This window comes from Thamnophis sirtalis, unplaced genomic scaffold, assembly GCF_051295495.1.
Source record: "Thamnophis sirtalis isolate CommonGarterSnake01/CBP01778 unplaced genomic scaffold, rThaSir2_p1.2 scaffold_5, whole genome shotgun sequence".
Classification (NCBI taxonomy): domain Eukaryota; kingdom Metazoa; phylum Chordata; class Lepidosauria; order Squamata; family Natricidae; genus Thamnophis; species Thamnophis sirtalis.
In genome coordinates this window covers 58,227,980-58,251,792 of record NW_028261385.1, presented here as the reverse complement: position 1 = coordinate 58,251,792, position 23,813 = coordinate 58,227,980, and the positions used below count along the sequence as shown (strand labels likewise).

Here is a 23,813-nt window from a genome sequence, read left to right as displayed (position 1 = left end):
GCAATCCAGCTTCACAATGCATGAAACCCAGCTGCAGAAAAAATAGTTTTCCCTCCTCTGCTTTTTGATACTCAAAACCAAAAGAATGTCAATTTCTAATACATGAAAAACAATCAAGCTTCACTTTCTGCTGTATGAAAAGCAGTGTTCACCTATTTGTCACCATTTTTATTTTCTGGATATTACTTTTCCTATAATGTAGTTCTAAAACATGTGTAGATAACATCATTTATAAACAGAAATTATTTAGTAAATGATCTTGTAAAGCCTTCCCATCTATCAGGATGTATGTTACTATAACACAAAATATACAAAATAATTTGTATAATAATATAATAAAGAACACAAATAATTGCAAAAGAGAAATCTCTCTTTTAGAAAGACCACCTACTTGCATTAAGTACTGGGCACCATCTCTCATGTCTTCTGCATGTACTGGAGCATAAAATGCTTTCATTTTGTTTTTAATAAGCCACCGTTGGTACCTGGCCAAGTCAGCTGACAATTCCTTCATGGCTTGTCTGCGAGGACCCTAAAAGAAACATAACCCCTGATCAAAATTTTTGGAAGAAATTTAAATGTGCATTCCTCTTTGAGGACCATGTACTGTTCTATCAAAAGATATGATATCTCTTAGATTCGATTAAAAAAAAATCCTAAACAAATTATTTAGAACATAATTGAAGAAACTATGAACCATAAATTAGTATTCTTTTTTAACACAAAAGCCAAACTAAAAAAAAAAACCTTTACTGATAACCACTCTCAAAACAATTTAGAAATCTTGCATACCCTATATGAATGGGTAATATATACATAGTGATTATATATATTATATTATATTATATTATATTACATTGTGTGTGTGTGTGTGTGTGTGTGTGTGTGTGTGTGAGAGAGAGAGAGAGAGAGAGAGACAAGCCGAATGACAGAGAATGGAAGTAGTGACCTTCCTCCCATATTTGGGCATACCAGGGGTTGTGACTTTAAAATATATACCTTTCACCCTGGCCTCGCTGGTAAGGAGTCGAGCTCTGTAGCTCAGTGGTTAACACATCTGCCTAAGAGGCAATACAGCACAGGCTTGATTCTCAGTAAGGGTAAGCTGATGAGAGCTAAATAGCTTGAAATAGATCTATACTAGTCTCCCTTTATTTATTTATCAGCACAAATATAACATATATATATAAAATATATTATATATTATATAACCAATATTACCCATTTCACAGAGTATGAGAAACGGCAGAAACTGCATACCTAAAACCTTCTGCATCTCAAGTATTTCTGTGTACCGTGATATCTGAATATTAGACAGACAAGGCTGGTCAAAATGTTCCTCAGTAGCTAGCAAACAACTCATTCTCCAAGAACATCTTATCTGCATGCTTCTATTCAGTCAATTACAACATTATAAAACTTACATAAGACAAACATTACTCCCTATACAAGCAATAACTAGTTTTACAAAAATAATATAAGAATGGACAACGTGCATAACTTTAATAAGATTTTAATGTTTCATGACACATTATTAAATTGTAACCTCCAGCAGCAAAGGAGCTTAATAAAAATTGATTTCAGCCTATACCCTGAACTAATATTTTAAACTTGTATCAAGTTATGGATGTTATTTGTAATACTGATTGGCAAGATCTTTGTATCAATAGTAATCTTTGAATAGTCGCTGTTAATTATGTCACATAAAAAAGCAATTATCTGAAAGGAAGAGTTTTCTTCACCTTTACCTGCTTTATGATTATTAAGAATCAAGATGTGCTACCGGTTTTAAAAGATAAAACTATTAAACAAAAATTTAGTTGATACCATAACTAGAGTATTACTATTTTCTTTTATTTCATTTCTTCTATTTCATGCAATTTGCATTATCTTAGACTTCTAGATAAACGAGGGAAAGGGAAAAATTACAACGAGACAGAAATATATTTTTTTGAGAAGTATAGCCAATTATTTAGAGACTTACCCTATGTACATGACCACAGATCATCAATCCTACGTTTTTGGTGAAGGCATGGACCAGATGAAGCAAAGCTGGACGTGAGTTTGGAGCACCACTCATGACAAGGCATTGTGGCCTAATTTTAGATGCAAACAACAGTTAACATTTACATTTTTGCAATCCAATCTGAACTGCTGTTAAAATGTTGCCATTAAGCAGAATCTGCACACGAAAACAATTCGGAATTAGCACCATGTTTTTCATGTGACTGGAATCACTACTTGTTATTCATTTGTAATATCAAGACTCGCTTACACTGGCCTTGAATAATGTTGTCCAAGTGAAAAATATGGTCTACATATATATTTACTAAAATAAAGACATGGATTCTGACCTAATCTATCGGTCAGGGACTAGGTTGCAGTATATCAAAACAAAGAAGATAAATACAACCTAAGGGTGTAATAATATTTTGATGTTATTGTTAAGCTATCATGTAAGCAAATTTCCCACAGGAAAAAAAAACCCGACTTATGAATCTTTGCTGCATATTGGCCTTTGCATATTTAACCTGGTGTTACCATCTCTGGGAGATTGTAATTAATAAAAAACACTAAGTTTCAAAATTCCTCTTCTGAGATCCATAACAATATCACACGGTGAAGCTAGAACCACTTATATGTTTTGTCAGAGGAATGCTTAGTCCAAATCAGCAATAGGGAAGTACATTAAATGAATTTTGTAATCTATGCATATTTCACACCATATTTACCATATCACCAATCAAGTCACTTTAAAAGATCTAAAGGAAAATGGTAAACAGGCACTGATATGCAAGATCAATAAGGTTATAATAATTCTATAACCATTCAATACCAATAGCGATACTTTTGAACATTCCAATTCAGTGTAAGTCAACTGACCCTAATTTTCCAAACATTTGATTTCAAAAATATATATTTTTTCTCCCCAGACTGCTGTTCTTATGCTTCAAATCTAGCAATATACAGATTACTATTTTTCAAGTTACCTGAAATTTTTTACATGGTCTTCCACACCAGTAAGGCGGACAGCATGCTGCAAAGCACTCAGGTAAGTCAAAGCTTGAGTTGAGGAACCCCAGTTCACATCTGCAAAAAATAACTTTTAATGTTAAAACAAAAATGCCCTATAACAATCTTAATTTCAAGAAAACATAACTGAATGTTATACTCATGCTTCTACTTATCAGGGAAGTCACATCTCAACACGACTCAAGAGTTAAGATAAATTATCTTAGCATGTCATAAAAAAAAACCACTTAGGCAGTATCACTAGCAATTTACTTGATCCTAAAATGTATTTTTATAATCAAATACAGTATCTTATGGAGGTATAAAATGTTGTCTTCAGACAAGTTCCTACAATAATCAGATATGCAAATTTTCTGAATTTAAGGGTCCCTTTATATTTTTATAGCTAAATAAAATGGTGATTCTTCACATTTTAATATAAAGGATAATTAATAGTTACCATAAATATATTTATTAGAAAAAAGCTCTAGCTAAATTTCTAAGAGTGTTAGAATCTTGACTATGCATTAATGACTATATGACACAACTATAAGAAATTAGAGTAAAATATTAATTGGTAAAAAGAATTAGAATGGCATTTCTGGACAAACAGTTTCAGAAAGAGATGAGAAAATCTGAGCTCAAAAAAATGGTATAAGAATCCTATTTGGAAAAAGTCCCAGAGGACAGTAGTAATGATTGAGAAGCCAAGACGCTATACTGTGAAGTAATAGTGAACTTTCAAGGCACAAAGGAGCGTATCAGATTTCAGATTTATGACTAAAGAAACTTAAGAAAGAAGAAACCTAAGGAAAAAGATACCAAAAATAAATTGATTCCAAAACTCAGATGTAATCAAGAAAAACTTTACTGCCTCTCTTCAAAGCTTTGTGAATGTTGCTGAGAAGGAGCTTAAGAGAGTCTGGTCTGAAAGAAAAGCCACTGAAGGCATATTAGCTAAGAAAGTCTTGCAAAATAGGACTGCTGTGTAAACATATAATAAAATGCTTGAACTATTCAAACATTATTTGAAAAGTAGTGCTTTATTTCCCCTTGTTACTGATTTCCTCTATAAACTGTTACTCTGAAAAAAATGAAGGTTTCAATTTTACCATACAGACAAATCCTGATTTTAATTTACTTCACCTAAACTTAACATTAGACTTGGAGTGAAGTAGCAGCAAAGGGGAAAACCATGCAAACCTAACTGGCTAAAAAAGATGTACCCACCTGGCTTCTTGTAAGTTACATAAATGTAGAGTCCTAGAACAATAACATATGTGAGGAGTGCTGCCCACCAGTTAATGACAAACATGACTATGCAGCAGAGAATTGCTCCAACTAGAGATACCCACATGTTGTAGTATTTAAAAGCAGGACGCCAGCCTATTCAAAAACAAATAAAAATTAAATAAACATACATATACATACATACATATACATGTCTATATATCTATTATCATGTTATATGACATATATAAAACTTATCCTTTAATTGCCACATTTAATATGTTGTATAAACAAAAGCATTCATATATGCAGTTGCTATGTACAATGTACTTAAATATATCAAAAATGAAAGAAAATAGTATAGTAATACTATGCCTTCTCCCCACCCTCCAAACTTTTGCAATGCAAAAGTGATTACAATCTGATTAAGCTGAAAATTATTTTTATTGCTGATGGTGTTTATTTTAAAAATGAATGTACAATTAGCGTTGTTGAAAAGTATTTTTAAAAAGACCCCATGCTCTCACTAGGATCAATATAAAATCCATACCTGGTGATTTTGCCAGTGAAGCATGGAACACGGAAAAATTAATTAAAGCATAGGAAGCCAAGAAGAAATTGGAGATAATTGGAGCAATTAAATTCAATTCAGCTGCAAAGACAGAAACACATAATCATATTGATTTTTAGATTAGACTGCTATGGAAAAACAGTTCCTTACTTGAATTGGTGGTTCTTTTGATTTTGTATTCTTTGTATTCTTTTATAGTGAGGCATTTACACGAACGATAGACATAACTTCCAAGAGTGGTGCTGCAAATTAAAAGGATTACCTTCTTCATATATGCAGACATATGCAATCTGGATTAGGGTGGCAAAAGTGGCTTTTCTGCTAAAGCCACTTAGTAGGATGACACAACTCTAGAATTGAAATCAAGCTGAAATATCTCTTACTAAGAATAAATACACATAATCTCTCTCTCTCTCTCTCTCCCTCCCTCGCTCTGCTCAACACAGATTCCACAAAACCCCTCCCAAACTTTAATAGTATGTAAAATATTTAGAACTAGAAATATTTCAAGTCTGAAATATTTCGAGCTTTCGAGAAGCATTCCAATTCTGTTCTAATAGATGGAATAGTATTGGGATACTTCTTGTAAGTGTTTATATAGCTGCTCTGAATTAAAAATGGGATGTTTTTGATCATAAGACCAAAGTATCTGATTTAGACCAGATCATGTTAATAACTTATTTTTAATAGTGCAATATTTTCAACATCATGATAGTTAAGCAGGTTAATTTACACAGGAATCTTTTTCATAGTGTAATTGCAAGGTAGACATACTTCTTTGCATTTGTTAATGTTGAGCGCTGGATTAACAAAAAGATTCTTCAAATATTTAGAAAATTAGAAATTCTAGTGACAAGCCTTTAAAGTCTAACTAGTTAATGTGACTGATGAAATTAATCTGTATACTGTGTTTCCCACAAAATATGACATGTCCTGATACTAAGCTCAATAAGGCTTTTCAGGTCATGGGCTAAAATAAGCCCCCTCCCAAAAAACCTACTAAAACGCATGTGCAGGTGTTTCCCTGCACAGACTGGCTGAGAGACGCAATGGAGCTGCCAATGTCCGATAAGATGTGTGTCTACAGCCCGGCCAGCCCCATCCCCTGTCCTACCTGCCAACCCCCAAATTGCACCCCAGTCAGTGCAGGGAAACACTTCACGAGTTCGAGAAGCTGTTGATTGCTCACACTCGCAAGAGGTTTTTCTTTACTGTGCAAAGTGTTTCCTTGCACTGACTGGCTAAAAGACGTGATGGAGCTGCCAGTATCCAGTAAGATGCGCATCTTGCGGCCTGCCCTGTCCCATCCCGCACCCCACCTGCTAACCCCCAAATTGCGCTCCAGTGCGAGACGTATGTCTTACCAGACACTGGCAGCTCCATTGTGTTCATCACAGTTGTGCTCAGGGAAACACATTGTAAAAAACCCTTCTCGTAAGTTCGAGAAGTTTGAACTCGTGAGGTTTTTTTAACAACGTGTTTTCCTGGACACAACGGCGAGAAACGTGATGGCGCTGGAAAGGTAAGATGCAAGTCTCACTTCTCACCCGCCACCTGCCAGAAAATAAGTCCCCATGATAATAAGGCCAAACCCTTATTATCCTTGTGTCTTATTTTGGGAAAAACACGGTAAAACTTGTAAGGCTCAGTTCAGGTATTATATTGTCATTTTTTATTTCCACAGATCATGCCACATAATTCAGATTTTTTTTAAAGTTTTGTATACAAATATGATTTAAACTAACCAATTAATATGAATCCAAGAGCAATCAAAAAAGTGAGAAGATACCCTCGTAAAGGTTCATTATTTTTCCCATAGCCTTTAGCAAACATCAGAAAACCTGGATAGATATTGTCTTTGCACAATGCCTAGGATCAAAAGAAATGACCAATTAAAGTAGGGACATATAAAAACATACTCAAGGCATTAAATCTTAAAAGACAAGGGCCAAGCACACATAGGCAGTAATAAAAAATCCAATAACATTAAAACTATACAGATCATCAACAATATAGCCACAAGACGATATAGTTGATAAACAAAGCAGGTAGCATTATTAGATATATTGTAGGGTTTTTTTAAAAAAAAGAATACTACATATAAGTTGAGAAAAGTATTTTTTTAACATAGATCATGTTTGAAGAAAACAATCCTTCTTACCTGAAAGATTTTAGGTGCACTGACTAGAGAGGCTAATGCTGAAGAAAGAGTTGCAGAAAATATACCAGCTGTTATCAGTGGGGCAAATCCTGATACCATGCTCATTACCTGTATATTGAATAAGAAATAAGAAAATAGTTTGCCGGAAGAATTAATGTTGTGAAAATAGAATCTGTATTAACACTGACTACATTTATTTTGAAAGCAAGGTCCACACTGCTTACATTTAAACATTTTAAACTGTTTCATAAATGAATTGTTAAATTTTTTAATGGAAGGAACCTAGATTACTCAAATTACCTAGATGGAAGGAGCCTAGATTATCCAAATTACCTAGATTACTCAGATAGCAGATAATATTCCTTTAAAACTGTGGTTTTAATTTTCCTATTTTAAACAATACTTATGTGATATTTGTTAACACTATTTGCCTGGAATGTGAGTGATACTGTCTCACCATTATGAGTTACGATTCAGTACCCTTGTAATCCTGGCAAGCTCTTGGTTCCAATTACAATACAAATTTGTATCATCCCACTGAAGGGGACAAGACTTATTTGAGCTTTATTGGACAGGAATTTAAATGTATTTATTTTTTTCTCATAGTGTGAACAATTCATATTTTGAAACTGCTGTACAATGGTGGGGTAATATATGGACTGTCAATGAGATTATTATCCTGAAATATCTACTAAGTATTTAGAGGTTTAAAACTTTTTAAATTGTACAAAAGAAATGCAACTTCCTCAAAAAATTGAACGGCAGTATTTCTAATTAAAATATTTGTTGCACTCTCTGTTTAGCCTCAATGTCCTTATACTTTCTGAAAACTTGAAGACATGTAAAATGTTTGCCAAGACTAAACCTGAAATTATTATTACAGAAAAGAAGAACAAAAGAAAAACAAATGAAGTTGACTAGGTGACTTTGATTCAGTCACTGTCTCTCAGCTCAATCTACCTCACAGGCTTCTTGTGGAGAAAATAGTAGAAGAAAGGAGTACAGACAGTCCTTGAAATACAACGATAATGAAGTCTGCTAATTATGGTTGCAAGTCACAATGGCTATTAAGCAAGATGGCCTCACTTAATAATCCCACTCCTTGCTCCTCTGATGCAGTCATTAAATGAATAGGTCTTTAAGCAGAATATGGGGTGCCTCAGGCCTCCTAGCACAGGCCTAGGCCCCAGGCCCATCTGCCCTGAGCCTGTCAGGCCCGCCCTCCCCAATACACTGAGATCCATTTATTGCCCTTGGGTCCCTGCAGGCTTTTTAGGTCCAAGCACCAGGCATCATGCAAGCAACAGGTCTATACAGGACTTTCCCTTTAATCCTTAAAAAGAAATATATAAATTTTAAAAATTGGATACTAGAGGGAAGTAAAATTTTTAGTTAAAGGATAAAATTACACAAGCCTAATTAACAGTTAATTAACTGGGATAGCTACTGAAGGGGACTTTTGGAACCAGAAATTACTATCACCAATCTTAATAGTAATGTTTGTTTCTATCAACAATTCGTCTGCAAAAATATTATGGAATATATTTCAAGTGAAGAACACGTTTTACTTGACAAGATAGATATGGATAGAAAAGGATCTACAACTGACCATTTTAAAAACGACATGGAAAAAGATCTCTCTCTAAATGGTTTCATGTCTTCCCTCTACATTTGACTCATTAGTTTGCCTATCGGAAGAATCGCTCTATATATGATGCACTAGCCTATGTGCTTCATCTTAGCTTGGTGCACCTGGAGAAAAATACTCATGTGTGAATGCTGTTTGTTGATTTTAGTTCAGCATTCAACATAATCATTCCTCAGCATTTGGTGAACAAACTAGTGCTATTAGGTTTTAATACTTGATTTCCTTATTGATAGGCCTCAGTCTGGCAAGTTAGAATAAGTTCCCAATTCCATCTCCTTGAGTACAGGTTTCCCACAGAGCTGTGTTTTGAATCCACTACTGTTCAATTTGATGACCCACAACCAGTGGTGAGATTCAGCCTGTTCACACCGCTTTGGAAGAACCGGTTGTTAACTTTCTGAGCAGCTTGGTGAACTGGTTGCTGGAAGAAATTGTTAGGGAAGAGAACCGGTTGTTAAATTATTTGAATCCTACCATTGCCCACAACTGTTGTGCCAAATCTACTACGAATCATATTGTGAAGTATGCGGATGACACGGCAGCGGTGGGTATTATCCGGGATGATAATGAAGATACTTATAGGGAAGAGGTAAAGGCTGTTGTGGAGGGTGCAATACAAGTAACCTGATTCTAAATGTTAATAAAACAAAGGGGATCATTGTAGATTTTAGGAAGAGCCAGCATAGTCATACTCTACTCAGTATCAAGGATGCAGCTGAAGAGGTGGTCAACAGTATTAAATATCTGGGGGTGTAGTTAACTAACAATCTGGATTGATATCTCTACATGTCATCCTTAGTGAAGCATGCAAACCAGCATCTGCATTTCCTGCATCGGATGAAGAGAGCACATCTTTCTTTTTCTGTGCTATAATATATGTGAGTATATGTATATTTCTTTATATTTTTGATTTTTACGTAGTGTACATTGGAGGTGGTGACCCTTTGAGAGCTGCATGCAACAAAATTCCATTTTAATGTATGCTGATTAGTGTACATTTAAAGTGACAATAAAGTTAGTCTAAGTCTAAGACATGCAAAACCAGTCGATGTTTAATAAAAAGGAAAATAAAAATAATAAACCAAGAGAGTGACCTGGGCAATTTTTTACATTGGATTTACAAAAAAACTTGTTAAAAACTTTCAAGAATCTTGTGAGAATTGGCAAAAAAAGAAATGAAATCAAATTTTGAAACACTGAATGGACATAAAAATAATATTTTGAACTAAAAAGGAGGAATATAAAGTTGGTTTCTTTGATCAAGGTCAAAATAAGATATTGCTGTTAATCCTTAATGAACTTTCTACTGATACTAGGACTGAAAAGACCATGGTTTATGAATTTGTTATAGATAAGAGATGGGATGGATATGGGATGAAGAGATCATTGTAAACTAAGAGGGGATGAAGAGTTACAAAAATGTTTATAATGAACACGAAGATGGAAGACCGCTATTTCATATATTTTCTATATTCTTTTCTTTCCTTTTCTTTGTTTTTTCTTCTCCTCTGCACTTTTCACTTTCTCTTTTTTGCATTAGATTTTACTATTATAAGTAAAATCCAATGATAGATAAGATAGATAGATAGATGATAGATATAGATAGATAGATAGATAGATAGATAGATAGATAGATAGATAGATAGATAGATAGATGATAGAGTGTGTATGAAGAGGTGACAAAAAGGAACCACCAACGTAAAAACATAGAAAGGCACGACTTTCAATTAAACATCCAATGAGAGGAACATTTTCCATTTTAAGTATTTGATTTCACATCCTTTTTAACATAAAAAGATCTTTCTTTGTAAAATTGTATATAATATGGAAAATTCCCTCCCTCCAAGAATTCCCAGGATTGGAAATTGTGCTTTACCTGGAAGTCTTCCATTAGCCCATAAGAACATTTTGTTGTTTCACAGGAAGAGAAATCAAAATTCAGTTTACAAGCTGCTGATGTACAGTTTGTCAGCTCATTAATAATTGTGTCATTAAGGTTCCCGGTGGCATCCCGAACAACACAGGAACCTAGAAAAGTAGATGAAAAAGAGATGATTTACCAAGCAGAAAAGCACACTACATTACAGCTATCTTAACCCATTCCTATAAAGAAGGTCATTTAGATTTTGTTAAAGCTCTTCATAAATATATCATCAACTACTATTCCCCCATGATGACTGCTGCCCAGTAGGGAAATTTTTTCTCCCCTGCTGACAATCTGCTGTTTTTGTTGCCAAAACTGATTCTTTGGCAGTGTTGCTTACTGGAGTTCAGTGGGGGCACCTAGGAATGACCCAAGGCAACTTTTGGACAGCTATGGACCCATGTGGGAGGAGGAGTCTCGAAGATTCTAGCTCCCTTCTTTATCTAGCTTTGTTCTTTATCTTTAAAGGTTAATTGGCTGGCTGAATGATGATTTATTTTAAGTCCCTGCTGGATTTTATCTGGTTTTTTTCTGATTTTCTTCTTTGATCTATTTGGCTATTCTCATTAAATTCATTAACTTCTTGGAATGAGATATCATACCTTTCCTGTTCTTTTGTCTTTTTCTTGTTCTGTTTATCTACTACATTGAGTAACAACATATCAGATTACAGAGGGAAGGAAGCTGACATTTTGGGGAAAAAGACTGCTTGACAACATGCAATCTTTAGGTGAAAGTTTTTCTAAAATGTTTGATGAACTCATAAAGAGCATAGAAAACATTCAGATGAAACCGAATATAAATAAATCAAATCCACAAAAGGAATGTGATTTCAAAGCAGTAACTGGTTGAGAAGAAAAATGAACTCAGAAATAACAAGAGTCAACTTTATACATTTTCCTCAACTCCAAATCTGTACTTTTATATAAAGTAGAAAACTGTCTGGGTGGATAAATGAGAAATTCCTTTTTTTTTAAAGTGGATTGAAGGAAATATGAATCTATCACATTTAACTAGAAAACAATTTCATCTGGATTTTTCAGGGACGATAGACTGGCTTTTAAAGATTGGACTTATTGCATTGAATCAAAAAACAATTGATGAGAGACAGCATTAAAAAACAATTGTGGATATTTACTCTGGAACCAACCAGGGTTAATTTTGGGGATGATTTGGAATAGTTAAAAAGCTGTGGTAAACAGAGTTTGGAATTTTAATCTTGGGTTGTTTTTTTTTGTATTATTACTGTTCTTCATGATAACTATTTTGTTATTAATATAGTATATTTAATAAATTTACAGACTGTTTTTACTTTGTCGTTATGGGGTACTGAGTGTAGATTAATGAGAAAAAACATGAATTTCAACGACTGTAATCAGGGTGCAGCATAACAAAATTGACAAAAGTAAAGGGGTTCTGAATACACTGTAGATGACAGGTTAACAAGTTGAAAATAGATTTAGTCCGTTAGTAATTTAAAATTCTTTGGACCTGTTTCGCAAGGAATGGGAAACTAATATTGTTGTAATATATTAGCCAGCATCTATGCACATTTATGAAAAGCCTCTGGCCACAAATATAAGTTATGTTACTTCGGCAAGGAAATATAAAGTTATGTTGCTCAGGCATTAGTTTATGCTGATGTATAGATTCTTTTGCAGGAACAACAAATGAGGCCTGGGAGTAAAAAAATTCTAAACATCTGATAGCCAGAGGTAGAGACAGGAAAAGAAAAATAATAGCCCATTACTCTGCACACAAATTTATCTTCTGAAAAAACCCACATTTGTAAATTATGTTTTTTTCTAATTATTTTATTTATTAAATTTCTATGCCACACATTTCACTGATAAAAGCAACTTTGGGCAGCTCGGTGTATAATAGAGTTAAAAAGTCCTAAAATCAATTAAAATTATAAAATTTGAATAAAGAAGTTTTAACCAAGATGATGGATGGTTTGGGGGTAAGAATCTTCTCTATTCCGTCAGCCACCTGCATGTCAAACAGCATAGCACACAGCGCATTTTAGGCTCTTCCAGAAAGTCAGGAATGTGGGAGTGGACCAATAAATTCAAGCAATTAAATTAAACATATTAACACAAATTATGAACTAGAAAAGAAGCAAAATTGACAAATCCTTTGCTTCTTGATGTCCAGTGACATTAGATGAACTTATTCACAAACATACACCAGAATCTGTGGAAGTTGCAATGGCAATAGCAACATATACCATGATAGAAATAGCAGATGCAGACTTGTTTCGTTCTATATAGCCTTTAACCCAAAAGAGCAATTGAATCTAATAGAACAGTGGTTCTCAACCTGTGGTCCATGGACCTCAGGGGGGAGGGGGGCACAAAGTCATCATAGAGGTCAATGAAGGCTCTAAGAAATGTTATGGTTTAGCAATAGCAGCAATAGCAGTAGACTTATATACCGCTTCATAGGCCTTTCAGGCCTCTCTAAGCAGTTTACAGAGAGTCAGCATATTGCCCCCAACAATCTGGGTCCTCATTTTACCCACCTCGGAAGGATGGAAGGCTGAGTCAACCCTTAGCTGGTGAGATTTGAACCGCTGACCTGCTGATCTAGCAGTAGCCTGCAGTGCTGCATTTAACCACTGCGCCACCTTGGCTCTTAAATCTTGAATTAAGTCTTTTGTGTCCACAAAAGATATTTAAAGGGGGTCCGTGAAGAAATGGTTGAGATTTTATTTGTGGAAAGAAAGGGGAAGGTTTTTTTTTTCCAGACCTCATCTCCCCATCTTACCTTCTATGCTACTAGGGAAACAGAATTGTAAAAATGCCGTATTCTTGAATGATATGGTTCTTAAATGCCATATAAGCATCACAAAACTAAACTTAACTTTTTATTAACTAGGTAAAAAAATTATTACCAAGAACTAACATCTAACAAACTATCAGATTGTCTTTGCAATTAACACTGTTTTTTATAGATCTAATTTTAAGCAACTTTAGAGAAACAACACCTCAGAAGTGTAAAAAAACTATGGACTAAACTCTGGTAAAATTAGGTTTATTTTATCTAATTTAACATATTTAAAATAAAAGTTTGTTTTATATGTTATAAAGAAGAAATATAGGTTCTTAGTAATGACTCTTCTTTCTTTTTGATTCAACTTTTTAAATAATTTCCTTAACAACATTTGTTCTGTATGCTTGGCTCTAGTATCCTACACTGCTAATCTGATATTTTCGAAAGCTAAGCACTGCTTAGAAATCCAAGTAGTTGACATACACTATAAATTTATACTGGTAGTATAAAAATCTAAATAACATAAAACATAAATACCATAAAAAGCAAAAATGATGCCTGGCTTTGGGGAGAATTTCTACTGAAATGACTATTACGTTTTATAAAGAAAAAAAATTAACTTCACAATATCTATAATCTATTTTTAGAAAATTTTAAACAACTAATTTATCTGAACTGCAGTTTGGTTTTCTTGTCCTTTTTGTTCTCCTTTAGAAGCATATACAATATTTATAATATTATTCTTGCCTTACCTTTTTCTGCCTATCTAGTGGTATAAATACTTGGTAATACCAAGTGGACTACAATATAGAAGATTGGTCTAAGATGATGCATAGTAGATAGATAAATTTTGTATTTGGTAAATTATAAGATGATAGCCTCTATATGAAGAATAAACAATAATTCAAATTGTAAAAAACAATCTGGGAAAAATTAGGCTCACACATCAAGAAACTTCCAAACAATTTAGAAGTGAAAATTGCTTACCTATTGATATTGCTACTCCTATGTAAACCACTGTAGTGATTAAGATGGCTAGCAGTGTCCCTTTAGGTATGGCTGATTGAGGATCCTGGAAAAAATTGAATTTATGAACCACAATAACACTCCAAAGAACTGAATAGCGACAAAATAACTAAACATCACTCACCGCAAGATCACCTGAGATATTTGCACCAGCTAAAATGCCTGTTGCAGCTGGGAAAAATATAGCAAATACTGAAAAGAAAGTTTGTTCGTCTCGGAAATCTGGTCCAAAGTTTTCTGAAAATATTTCAGCTATTAAATAAAAATGTTAAAAAAGAATTATTTTAACATTGTGCTGTCTAATAAACTTATATTTATTATTCCATTGAAGAAACTACAATGAAACTTAAAAAAGTATCTGATACTTAAAAAAACAAACTGTAAGGTAGATATTTAAAGATGTGTCTTTTTACCAAATACAATCTTTCACCAAATCAGTGTATCTTTCTACTACCTGTAATTTTTCTCCCATTATTAACTAAAACACAGATATTAATTTAATCCACTTTTAAATTTACAAGAATTCCTGTAGGATTATAGTAGACATATTAACTACAAACAGCATACAGGTAGTCCTCACTTATTGAACAGTCTTCGGATGACTGTTTAAAATTAGAACAGCGCTGGAAAAAACAACTTTACAGCCTGCTTACAATCTTTAATGACCTTTGCATTATTCCTCAGTCACATAATTCCCCATTACAGACAGTACACATCGTATATCTGACCTTTAGTTATTGTTGTTTTTTTTCTTTTTTCCCCATCTTGCAGAACAGAGATGGGATTGTAAGAGAGCAAGCTGTTTGCTCTTCTACACATCGAAAGCAATGTGACTGGGCTGAAAGCAGGAAAGGGTCAGGCAAAGGAGAGATTACTTACAGAAATTACTTGCTTTTTTTGGTCTTACCTTTGTAACCAAAAAATCCTTTAGGCTTCTTGTTCTCAAATGGAATAAATGTTCCTATGATGAAGTCAACGATAGCTACCAGTAATATCACCAGCAGAACAATCTGTGCCTATAATTTTCAAGTAGTTAATATCAATTGGTTAATATGTTTATATAAAACAATTCTCCAAATTAAAACCATCATTATATTTAGATATTTTGATCTATTAGTTGAGTGAAATATATATTATAAAGGTTTGAGTTCTCTATTTTTAATCAATGCCATCTGCTTATCAAAAATATTCTTTCATATTGAATAAATTTAAAAGCATAGTTCACCAATCTATTATCTGTTATAACCTTATTAGCCTAAGGGGTCAAAAACCTGTCTCAGAAACAGATATTAAAAATAGAAACAAAAGGTTAAATTCAATCATCAGAAACTGGATGATAGTATTATTACTGTTTGAATTACCATTTTACTGCTTTAATGTTTTTTCGTTGTATGTACCGTTTCTCTGAAAATAAGACCTCCCCGGATAATAAGCTCAATTGAGCTTTTGAGCGCATGTGCTAAAATAAGCCCTCCCCCAAAATATTGCAACACAGTAGCAGCCATGAGGTGACTATACTCGATGCCTCCTACACCTCAAAAATAATAAGACCTCCCTGAAAATAAGTCCAAGCGCTTTTTTCGGGGGTCAAAAGAAAATAAGACCCTGAATGTTCCTTGTTAGATGTTTGAATATTAGTTCTGTTTTTGTAATGTATGCATCTGTTTTTGTAATGTATGCATTTTTTCTTAATTACTTACATATTTATATCTTTTTTTAAAATCATAGTTACTTACTTTAGCTTCCCATTCCATTCCTGCTAACGAGATGCCTAATAAAACAACAATTGTAATTGCTCCTATAATTCTGATATCATTACTTGCATCCAGCATAACTAGGCCATGTTCCTACCAAAAAAAATGAGATAATTGTAATAGAGTTAATATTGCAACAAACTAAAACAATATTTTAACAAATACAAAGAAGATTAGGAAGAATATTTGAAAACAGAACTTCATTTTAGTTTGTCACATACAATAATTGGATCAAAGATCCTGATTGTACAAGTGTTGAAGTTTATTTTGCTCTATTTTATAAGAACTATCTCTAATCATTGAGATTAATATTAAACTCTTCTAAATTTAATGTTTTTGACTTGATTACTAAGTTTAGAAAAATAAAGTTGTGATTTAGAACTACATGACATGTATGTATGCTCCATATTTTCATGTTGCCTTAATTTCCACTTAGGTTGGTCATCAATGAAGTACAACTTGCCCAGAGGTGGTATTCAGCAGGTTCTGACCAGTTCTGGAGAACCGGTAGTGAAAATTTTGAGGAGTTCAGAGAACTGGTAAATACCACCTCTGACTGGTCCCGCCCCCGCCTCCCGAGTCCCAGCTGATTGGGAGGAAATGGGGATTTTACAGTATCCTTCCCTTGAAGTGGGGAAGGAATGGAGACTTTACAGTATCCTTCACCTTGAGTGAGGTGGGAATGGAAATTTTATAGTAACCTTCCCCTGCCACGCCCACCAAGCCATGCCCACAGAACCGGTAGTAAAAAAATTTGTATCCAACCACTGAACTTGCCTTTGCCCTCTAATCCAGACTTCAATTTTTTTTTCAAATTCTGGTTTGGAACTAAAGCACACCATATAAAGCACAAGCTATAGTCACCAATGTTAATAAATGAAAGATGTTAAATGACTGAATAATCTTCATAGCATCAAATCCCCCATTATAATTATTCCTAGAGTTGCACAAACCTTTAAAGGGATACTTTATAAACTCATGGGCTTTTCACAGGTTTATTTCTACTGGAACTATCAAACTATTTTGATGAATCATAGACCTCCTCAGGTTTTCCAGTATGCATAATTTAATGATGTATTTGATTTTGGGCTGATCTCAGCAAATATTTGTCCATTGCACTACTACACCATTAAATCCAAACTGTCCCACATCTTCCTAAAAAGTTTTTATAAACTATTCCAAAGTAGAACTGTTCTGAGGAAATCTTCTTCAAACTGTGAAACAGAAAGATAACAAACAGCACACTAGAAGAATGAGTTTACCTGAAGTAGATCAACAACAGTCTCTGCAAAACCAACTACATACATGGCTACGGCAACAGCATTAGCAAATGCAAAGATCAAGCCTATAGCACCACCAAATTCTGGCCCCAAGCTTCTGGAAATGAGATAATATGCACCACCTAAAAAAGAACAGACAGTGTAAGATGTAAGTTATGATACATATTATGTATTTATGCACAAAATTTATGATTATGTCTTACAAGCACTGATTTCCCCCTTTTTTCTATTTGAGGTCAATTCTGATTTTCATGTGCACAGTCTTAAGAAGTACAGAATTAATAACATTATATTATTCACTTGTAAGAAAATGTTTGCATCTGTTTAGCACTGAAGTAAACAACACCTAACAGACAGACTGTCCTACTGACAGATAGATACTATAGAGAGGCAGAAAGATAGAGAGAATTACAGCTACTAACTGTATGGAAAAAGATCAAGGGATAAAGCACTCATGTATTTTCTAGAACTTTCCTTACAACCAAAGAACTATGAAACTGCATGCAAGTAACTGTTCTGCTTGTTAAGCAAAACATTCATGATGAATAGAGGATTTTTATAACAAGTTACCAAAAAGAAGTTTTTTGAAACCAACTGACACTGACAAGCTAGCATAATATTTTGTTATTGCTGCTGCAGGTGGTATCAAATTGCTGTTGGATGCACATCAATCATATATTTCATGGTCTTTAAACATTTCTTTAAATTATACGAAAAATGGTTCCATCAGGGAATTTACATACATAAGTTATTATATATAAATGTAGGGCTAACAAACCATTTATACCAACTACATTTGAAGACTACTAATCATGTAAGTAATAATGAAGTTTTACCTCCTCTCACAAAACCATTGGTAGCTATTGCTGATGTAGACAAGCCAGTGATAGTAGTTACAACAGTGGCCATTGCAATAACCAAGACAGCAAGTCCTATAAGGAAAATAGAATTGTTGTGATTTGTAAGGACTATATATTTCCTAAAACAAATGTATATTATTTAACAAAAAATACTGATTCAACCAAAGTTGGAAAATACGTAATGAAATTCTGAATAACAGCAATGTCAACATCCAAATTACCTTAGAAGATAATCTCTATTTACAAGGACCTTTAGTACTAGATGATAACTTTAGGTCAACAATCCACTATCAAGTTTAAAAGCTAAAGGATTTGATGAAATTTTATAGAAATATGACAAAGTAACAAAATAATGACTGAATGATTCCATATAACAGTAAATCTGGAGAAAGATACATTGGCAAGTGATTGGAATAGATCAGCTTAATGCCAATATCAAAGAAAGAACACTCTCTGCAAACTGTTATATCGTATCTTTAATTTCATCATTAGCAAAATAATTCTTAGGATCATCCAAAGCTGAATAGAATATTATGTTTTAAAAACAAGAGACAATACTGCTCTCTGGATAATTGAGAAAGCCAAAGAATACCAAAAATAATTCACTATGTACTACATTGATTACAGGAAGGCCTGTAATTCTCTCAAGCTGGGGTATGTCTTTAGGTAAATGGCATTCTCAGATCATTTTCAAATGCAAAAACCACACACAACAGGAAAATGGCAAAGAATCAGATCAGGTCAGCAAAGACTGAATTATCTGTCTTATTTATTTGATCTATGTATCAAATATATACTGAAAGAAGCTTGATCAGAAGCTGATGAATGAAATTTTAAAAGTGGAGAAATAAATATCAAACTGGGCTTTGTTGGTTGACATTACTCTAAAAGTACAAATGACTAGAGAGCTCTACTGTAGTAATCAAAGTCAAACACCTCAGTGAGAAAATAGGAGTATAATTAAATATAAAGAAAACCAAACTAGTATAAAACAGATGCAGTAACCCAGCCTTAAAATTGAATACATTTAAGTGGTGAATTACAGCAGCAATAGATGTGCTATTGGAAGACCTGAAAATCTATTTATCTAGTCAATAAGTGTTGTTGATACCAGGTTGATGGGACGTTAACAACTGATTGCAATATATAAAAATAACAAAAGTAGCATAAATGTCACATATGGAAACATGTTTAATGATGGGAGTATAAAAGATACTGCTAGTTCACAGCAAATGAAACATATTCAGCAATTGCTCAATATTTTTTTTCAAACAAAGCTTTAGTAGAAATCATATTAATTTTTAGTAAGAAAGTCACCTACATAAACTTCTGGAAATCAAATACAGGGCTAATCATTCAGGTGTGTTATGTTTTAATATAGAAACAAACTTCCCTCACCCCAAAATGTGAAAGTTTTGCAAAAAAAACAACGACAGTTGTTTAACCATTCAATTCTTGCTTTTTGAGAAATTATGGACATTTAGCAGTAATCCTACTCTATAATTCATATTTTGTCACATGTCAAATCACAGGAATTTTAGCAATAGCGAAAATATGGTGTTCAGAAGTATTTACCTATGCCAGCATGTCCTACAATCCAGGATAGTCGAATGAAGAGCATCACACCCCAGATATTCAACATACATCGTACCTACATCAACATGAAAGTAAGTAACATTTATATTAAAATTAGATTTTTGAAGTAATTGTAACAGTTCAAGTTAAAAGTTTCTTATGAGAGAACCAAGCATCTCAAGCTTTCAAGCATTCTTTTCAAAATGCAACTTGGAAGCCATTTAACTTTAACAGCACATAGATGAGTTTTCAGCAAGTAAATTTGTAACTGGTTGGGCTCGTAACTGGCTGAACAACCGCACTCAACATGTAGTCCTCAATGTAACTGCATGCAGTGGAGTACCCCAATGCTCTGTTTTAGGCCCATTAATCTTCAATATCTTCATTAATGATTTGGATGAGGGGATAAATGGGGAACTCATCAAATTTGCAGATGACACCAAGCTAGAAGGAATAGCCAACACCCCGGAAGATAGGCTTAAGATACAGAAGGATCTTGACAGATTGAACATTGGGCTCTATCTAACAGAATGAAATTCAATGGTGAAAAAGTAATTTAGGCAAGAAAAACACAGTATATGTGGTACCTCACTCAATAATAATAACTGTGAGAGGGATCTTGGAGTCCTAGTAGACAACCATTTAAATATGAGGCAGCAGTGTGCAGCAGCTGCCAAAAAAGCCAACACAATTCTAGGCTGCATAAACAGAGGGATAGAATCAAGATCACGTGAAATGTTAATACCACTTTATAATGCCTTGGTAAGGCCACACTTGGAATACTGCATCCAGTTTTGGTCGCATGATGTAAAAAGATGTGGAAACTCTAGAAAGAGTGCAGAGAAGAGCAACAAAGATGATTAGGGGACTGGAGGCTAAAACATGAAGAACGGCTGCAGGAACTTGGTATGTCTTAATGAAAAGAAGGACTAGAGGTGACATGATAGCAGTGTTCCAATATCTCAGGGGTTTCCACAAAGAAGAGGGAGTCAAGCTATTCTCCAAAGCACCTACAGTAGGGTAGGACAAGAAGCAATGGGTAGAAAGTAATCAAGGAGAGGAGCAACCTAGAAGTAAGGAGAAATTTCCTGGTAGTTGGAATAATTAATCAGTGGAACAACTTGCCTCCAGAAGCTGTGAATGCTCCAACACTGGAAGTTTTTAAGAAGATGTTGGGTAGCCATTTGTCTGAAGTGGTGTAGGGTTTCCTGCCTCAGGGGGTTGGACTATAAGACCTCCAAGGTCTCTTCCAACTCTCTTATTCTGTTTAAAGCTCATTATAATTACTGTTCATGCTCTTATATTCTTAACAGCGGGCAAAAGTTTCTAATTTACATATAAAAAGGTAGTTTAGAAAACAAGATTGCAAGATGACAATTTTAAAAAGCTAGTTGCATATTATTGAAAGAAATTATTATTAACATCTAATCAATAATTATATAAAGAAAACAAATGTATTACCTTTCTAGATTCCTAATAGCAAGAAAACATGTTCACCAGAAAAAGACTGATCACTGTTTATAAACCAAAAGTATAGCAATAAAACTAACATAATATATAATGCCACTCCAAAAACATATCATTTGTTGTTATTTGTACCACCATTTTGGAGCCATTTGCTTTGTATGGTTATAGGAAGAGTGTGAGTACTGAGCTGTAGTTTCTTAACATGCCAAACTGGAAACTGTTTTGTAAGGAGTGTTTAAACCATAGAAAAGATACAATACTATCCTTGAAGCCAGCATAACTGAACAGAAAGCTAAAAATATAAAGATAGAAATCTCAAATAAATTTAAAAGATGCTAATTACATATAACTAACGATAATATTGCTTATTACAAATTAACCATACAGCTCTAGAATATTTCTGTGGTAGAATGCACTAATAAATTATATGGGATGTGGGTTTTTTCTAAGTAGTCTGTGGATTATGGTAATCCAATCAACAAAAGAAAATAACCGACTATCAAGAATGAAAAGACACAAATGAAAACATTTTCATAGCTTACTTTTTTCAGTCCAGTGATACTCTTACCTTTTCCTTCTTTTAAAAAAAGAATCTTTGGGGCAGTGATTATGAAAACTGCCAGATAGACAGACAGGGACCTCAAAATGCTGTCTTTCCAAGCCATTTTCTATGGCCTATAATGACACTTCATGGATGTTAAACAGCAAAGGCAGGGCAGTGAGTGCTCTACAGATGTGAATTCCAGGCCATAGGAAAAGGCCTGGAATAGAAACAGTCTGGAAATAGTAGCCTCACAACTTGTCTTAATACGCCAGCCTAGCATATTTTCCGGGCATAGGGAACACTATCAACCCCACAAATCTCCTTGTGATGGGCAGCACCATTCCCTGAGAACCCACACCTGCTCTCAACCTCTCTACCAGGCAAGAAGAAAAGGAAACAGGCAAACAAAATACATCGCTGCTAGGCAAACAAAAGGAAAAACTCTGCCAGGCAAAAATAGAGATGTCAAGTAACAACATATATGAAAAAGACTGAAAAGAACCAAGACAAGAAAAAAAGCAGGGTCTGCATACTTTTAGTAGATGGATAAATTATCTCACCCTAGATATGAACTTGAAAATATATTACATATCAAATCAGTAATACAATTAAATATTGGTATTTGGGTGAACAGAAAATACTGTGAGCTAAGTGACTAAATTGAAATATTTCTATTTTACAAGTAATTCTGGTTCTGTTCTATCATAAGATCGTTTTTTACCATTCATGAAATGTTGAACTTCATCCCACACATGATTTAAAACATTAAATAGAAATTAAGAATTACTTGAAATACCGAAGTTCTACTCACCAATACACCTTTAATCCAACCAAATTTGACAATCCCTTTACTATCAGCAGTATATGCTGCAGTGGCTTCTCCAGTAGGAGTTCCTTCTTCTCCATTTGCATAGCCATCTTCAAATAGCTCCTAAGGCACAATAACAATCAGAAGGGAAAGGGAGATTGTAAAAAAAGAGTCTCTAATAAATCTGTTTAATGTTGATAGTGTTGTAACCAAGAATTAAATGGCAGAACACTTTCTGACTAATATCAGAAAGCTTGGAAATGTTTTCTTCTTTGTAGAAAAGTAGTCTACCACTGTATAACATTTTTTATATAAAGCTAGTGAAGCTTCATATGAATGTTTTATATCAGTGGTTCCCAAACTTTTTCAGTTCACAGGCTCCTTGGTGCTACAAACTGATCCTCAGTGCCTCCCCCCAGTGGTGGAATTCAATTTTTTTACTACCGGTTCTGTGGGCGTGGCTTGGTGGGCGTGGCTGGGGGTGTCATGTGACTGGGTGGTTTGCACGACGGAAGGAAGATAGTAACAGTAAAATTCAAAACTGTAACAATTAATTGCATTTATTCAAATCCAATTTAAAAACATTTTTAGTTAATGTTAATTCAACAAAATTGTTGAACATGATCCAGTGATACCAGGTTTTCAAAGTCTGATAGTCATTTATCAAGAACCTTAGTAACTAGTAACTAGTAACTTAGTAAACTCAGTAAATTTAGTAACTACTTCACTGTTCAGTAAATTCTGTGTAATACAGTACATGCCTGATCATTCACACACACACTGCTGCCTTTTATTTTTTTCAAAATAACAGGGTGGGGGTAGAGAAAGAAGACGACTTTGTTCTGTGGTCTCTGCCATTTCAGAAATGCCCATTACACTGCCCCACATGATCAGTCTTTCCGTATTCCTCAATATATTGGTGCCCAGCAGCTGGTCAAAACCCTAGTACTACTTATGGAGCTGTAGATGATACTATGGCAAAATACAAGCCTTGCAGCTCATGTATTCACACAACGTAAGAGTGATGCCATTATCCAGGTTTATCTGTGACAAAAGTCTCACTGTGCATAAATATCAAGATAGGAAGGGCACTTTATTTTAAAAAAACTGCAGTGTTTTGACTCCATTTGGTTATAAAACAACTTGTTTGGCATACTGGGAACATTTAGACAGCATTT

At 34.1% G+C, this 23,813-nt stretch overlaps 1 protein-coding gene across 2 annotated transcripts in view; it reads right to left on the bottom strand.

Annotated features, from left to right (window-relative positions):
• The window catches only part of SLC12A2 (solute carrier family 12 member 2), a 50,195-nt gene that overhangs the window by 15,738 nt on the left and 10,644 nt on the right, over window positions 1-23,813 (bottom strand). For both annotated transcript variants that reach the window (XM_014062037.2, XM_014062036.2), the window contains exons 3-18: window positions 22,639-22,758; window positions 19,817-19,892; window positions 18,218-18,313; window positions 17,364-17,503; window positions 16,084-16,194; window positions 15,255-15,363; window positions 14,472-14,599; window positions 14,309-14,393; window positions 10,499-10,650; window positions 6,975-7,082; window positions 6,559-6,682; window positions 4,793-4,894; window positions 4,243-4,398; window positions 2,991-3,090; window positions 1,985-2,096; window positions 392-532 (exon numbers count right to left, since the gene is read on the bottom strand). In XM_014062037.2, the coding sequence (XP_013917512.2) occupies window positions 392-532; window positions 1,985-2,096; window positions 2,991-3,090; window positions 4,243-4,398; window positions 4,793-4,894; window positions 6,559-6,682; window positions 6,975-7,082; window positions 10,499-10,650; window positions 14,309-14,393; window positions 14,472-14,599; window positions 15,255-15,363; window positions 16,084-16,194; window positions 17,364-17,503; window positions 18,218-18,313; window positions 19,817-19,892; window positions 22,639-22,758 (1,860 nt within the window). The remainder of the gene's footprint in view (window positions 1-391; window positions 533-1,984; window positions 2,097-2,990; window positions 3,091-4,242; window positions 4,399-4,792; window positions 4,895-6,558; window positions 6,683-6,974; window positions 7,083-10,498; window positions 10,651-14,308; window positions 14,394-14,471; window positions 14,600-15,254; window positions 15,364-16,083; window positions 16,195-17,363; window positions 17,504-18,217; window positions 18,314-19,816; window positions 19,893-22,638; window positions 22,759-23,813) is intronic.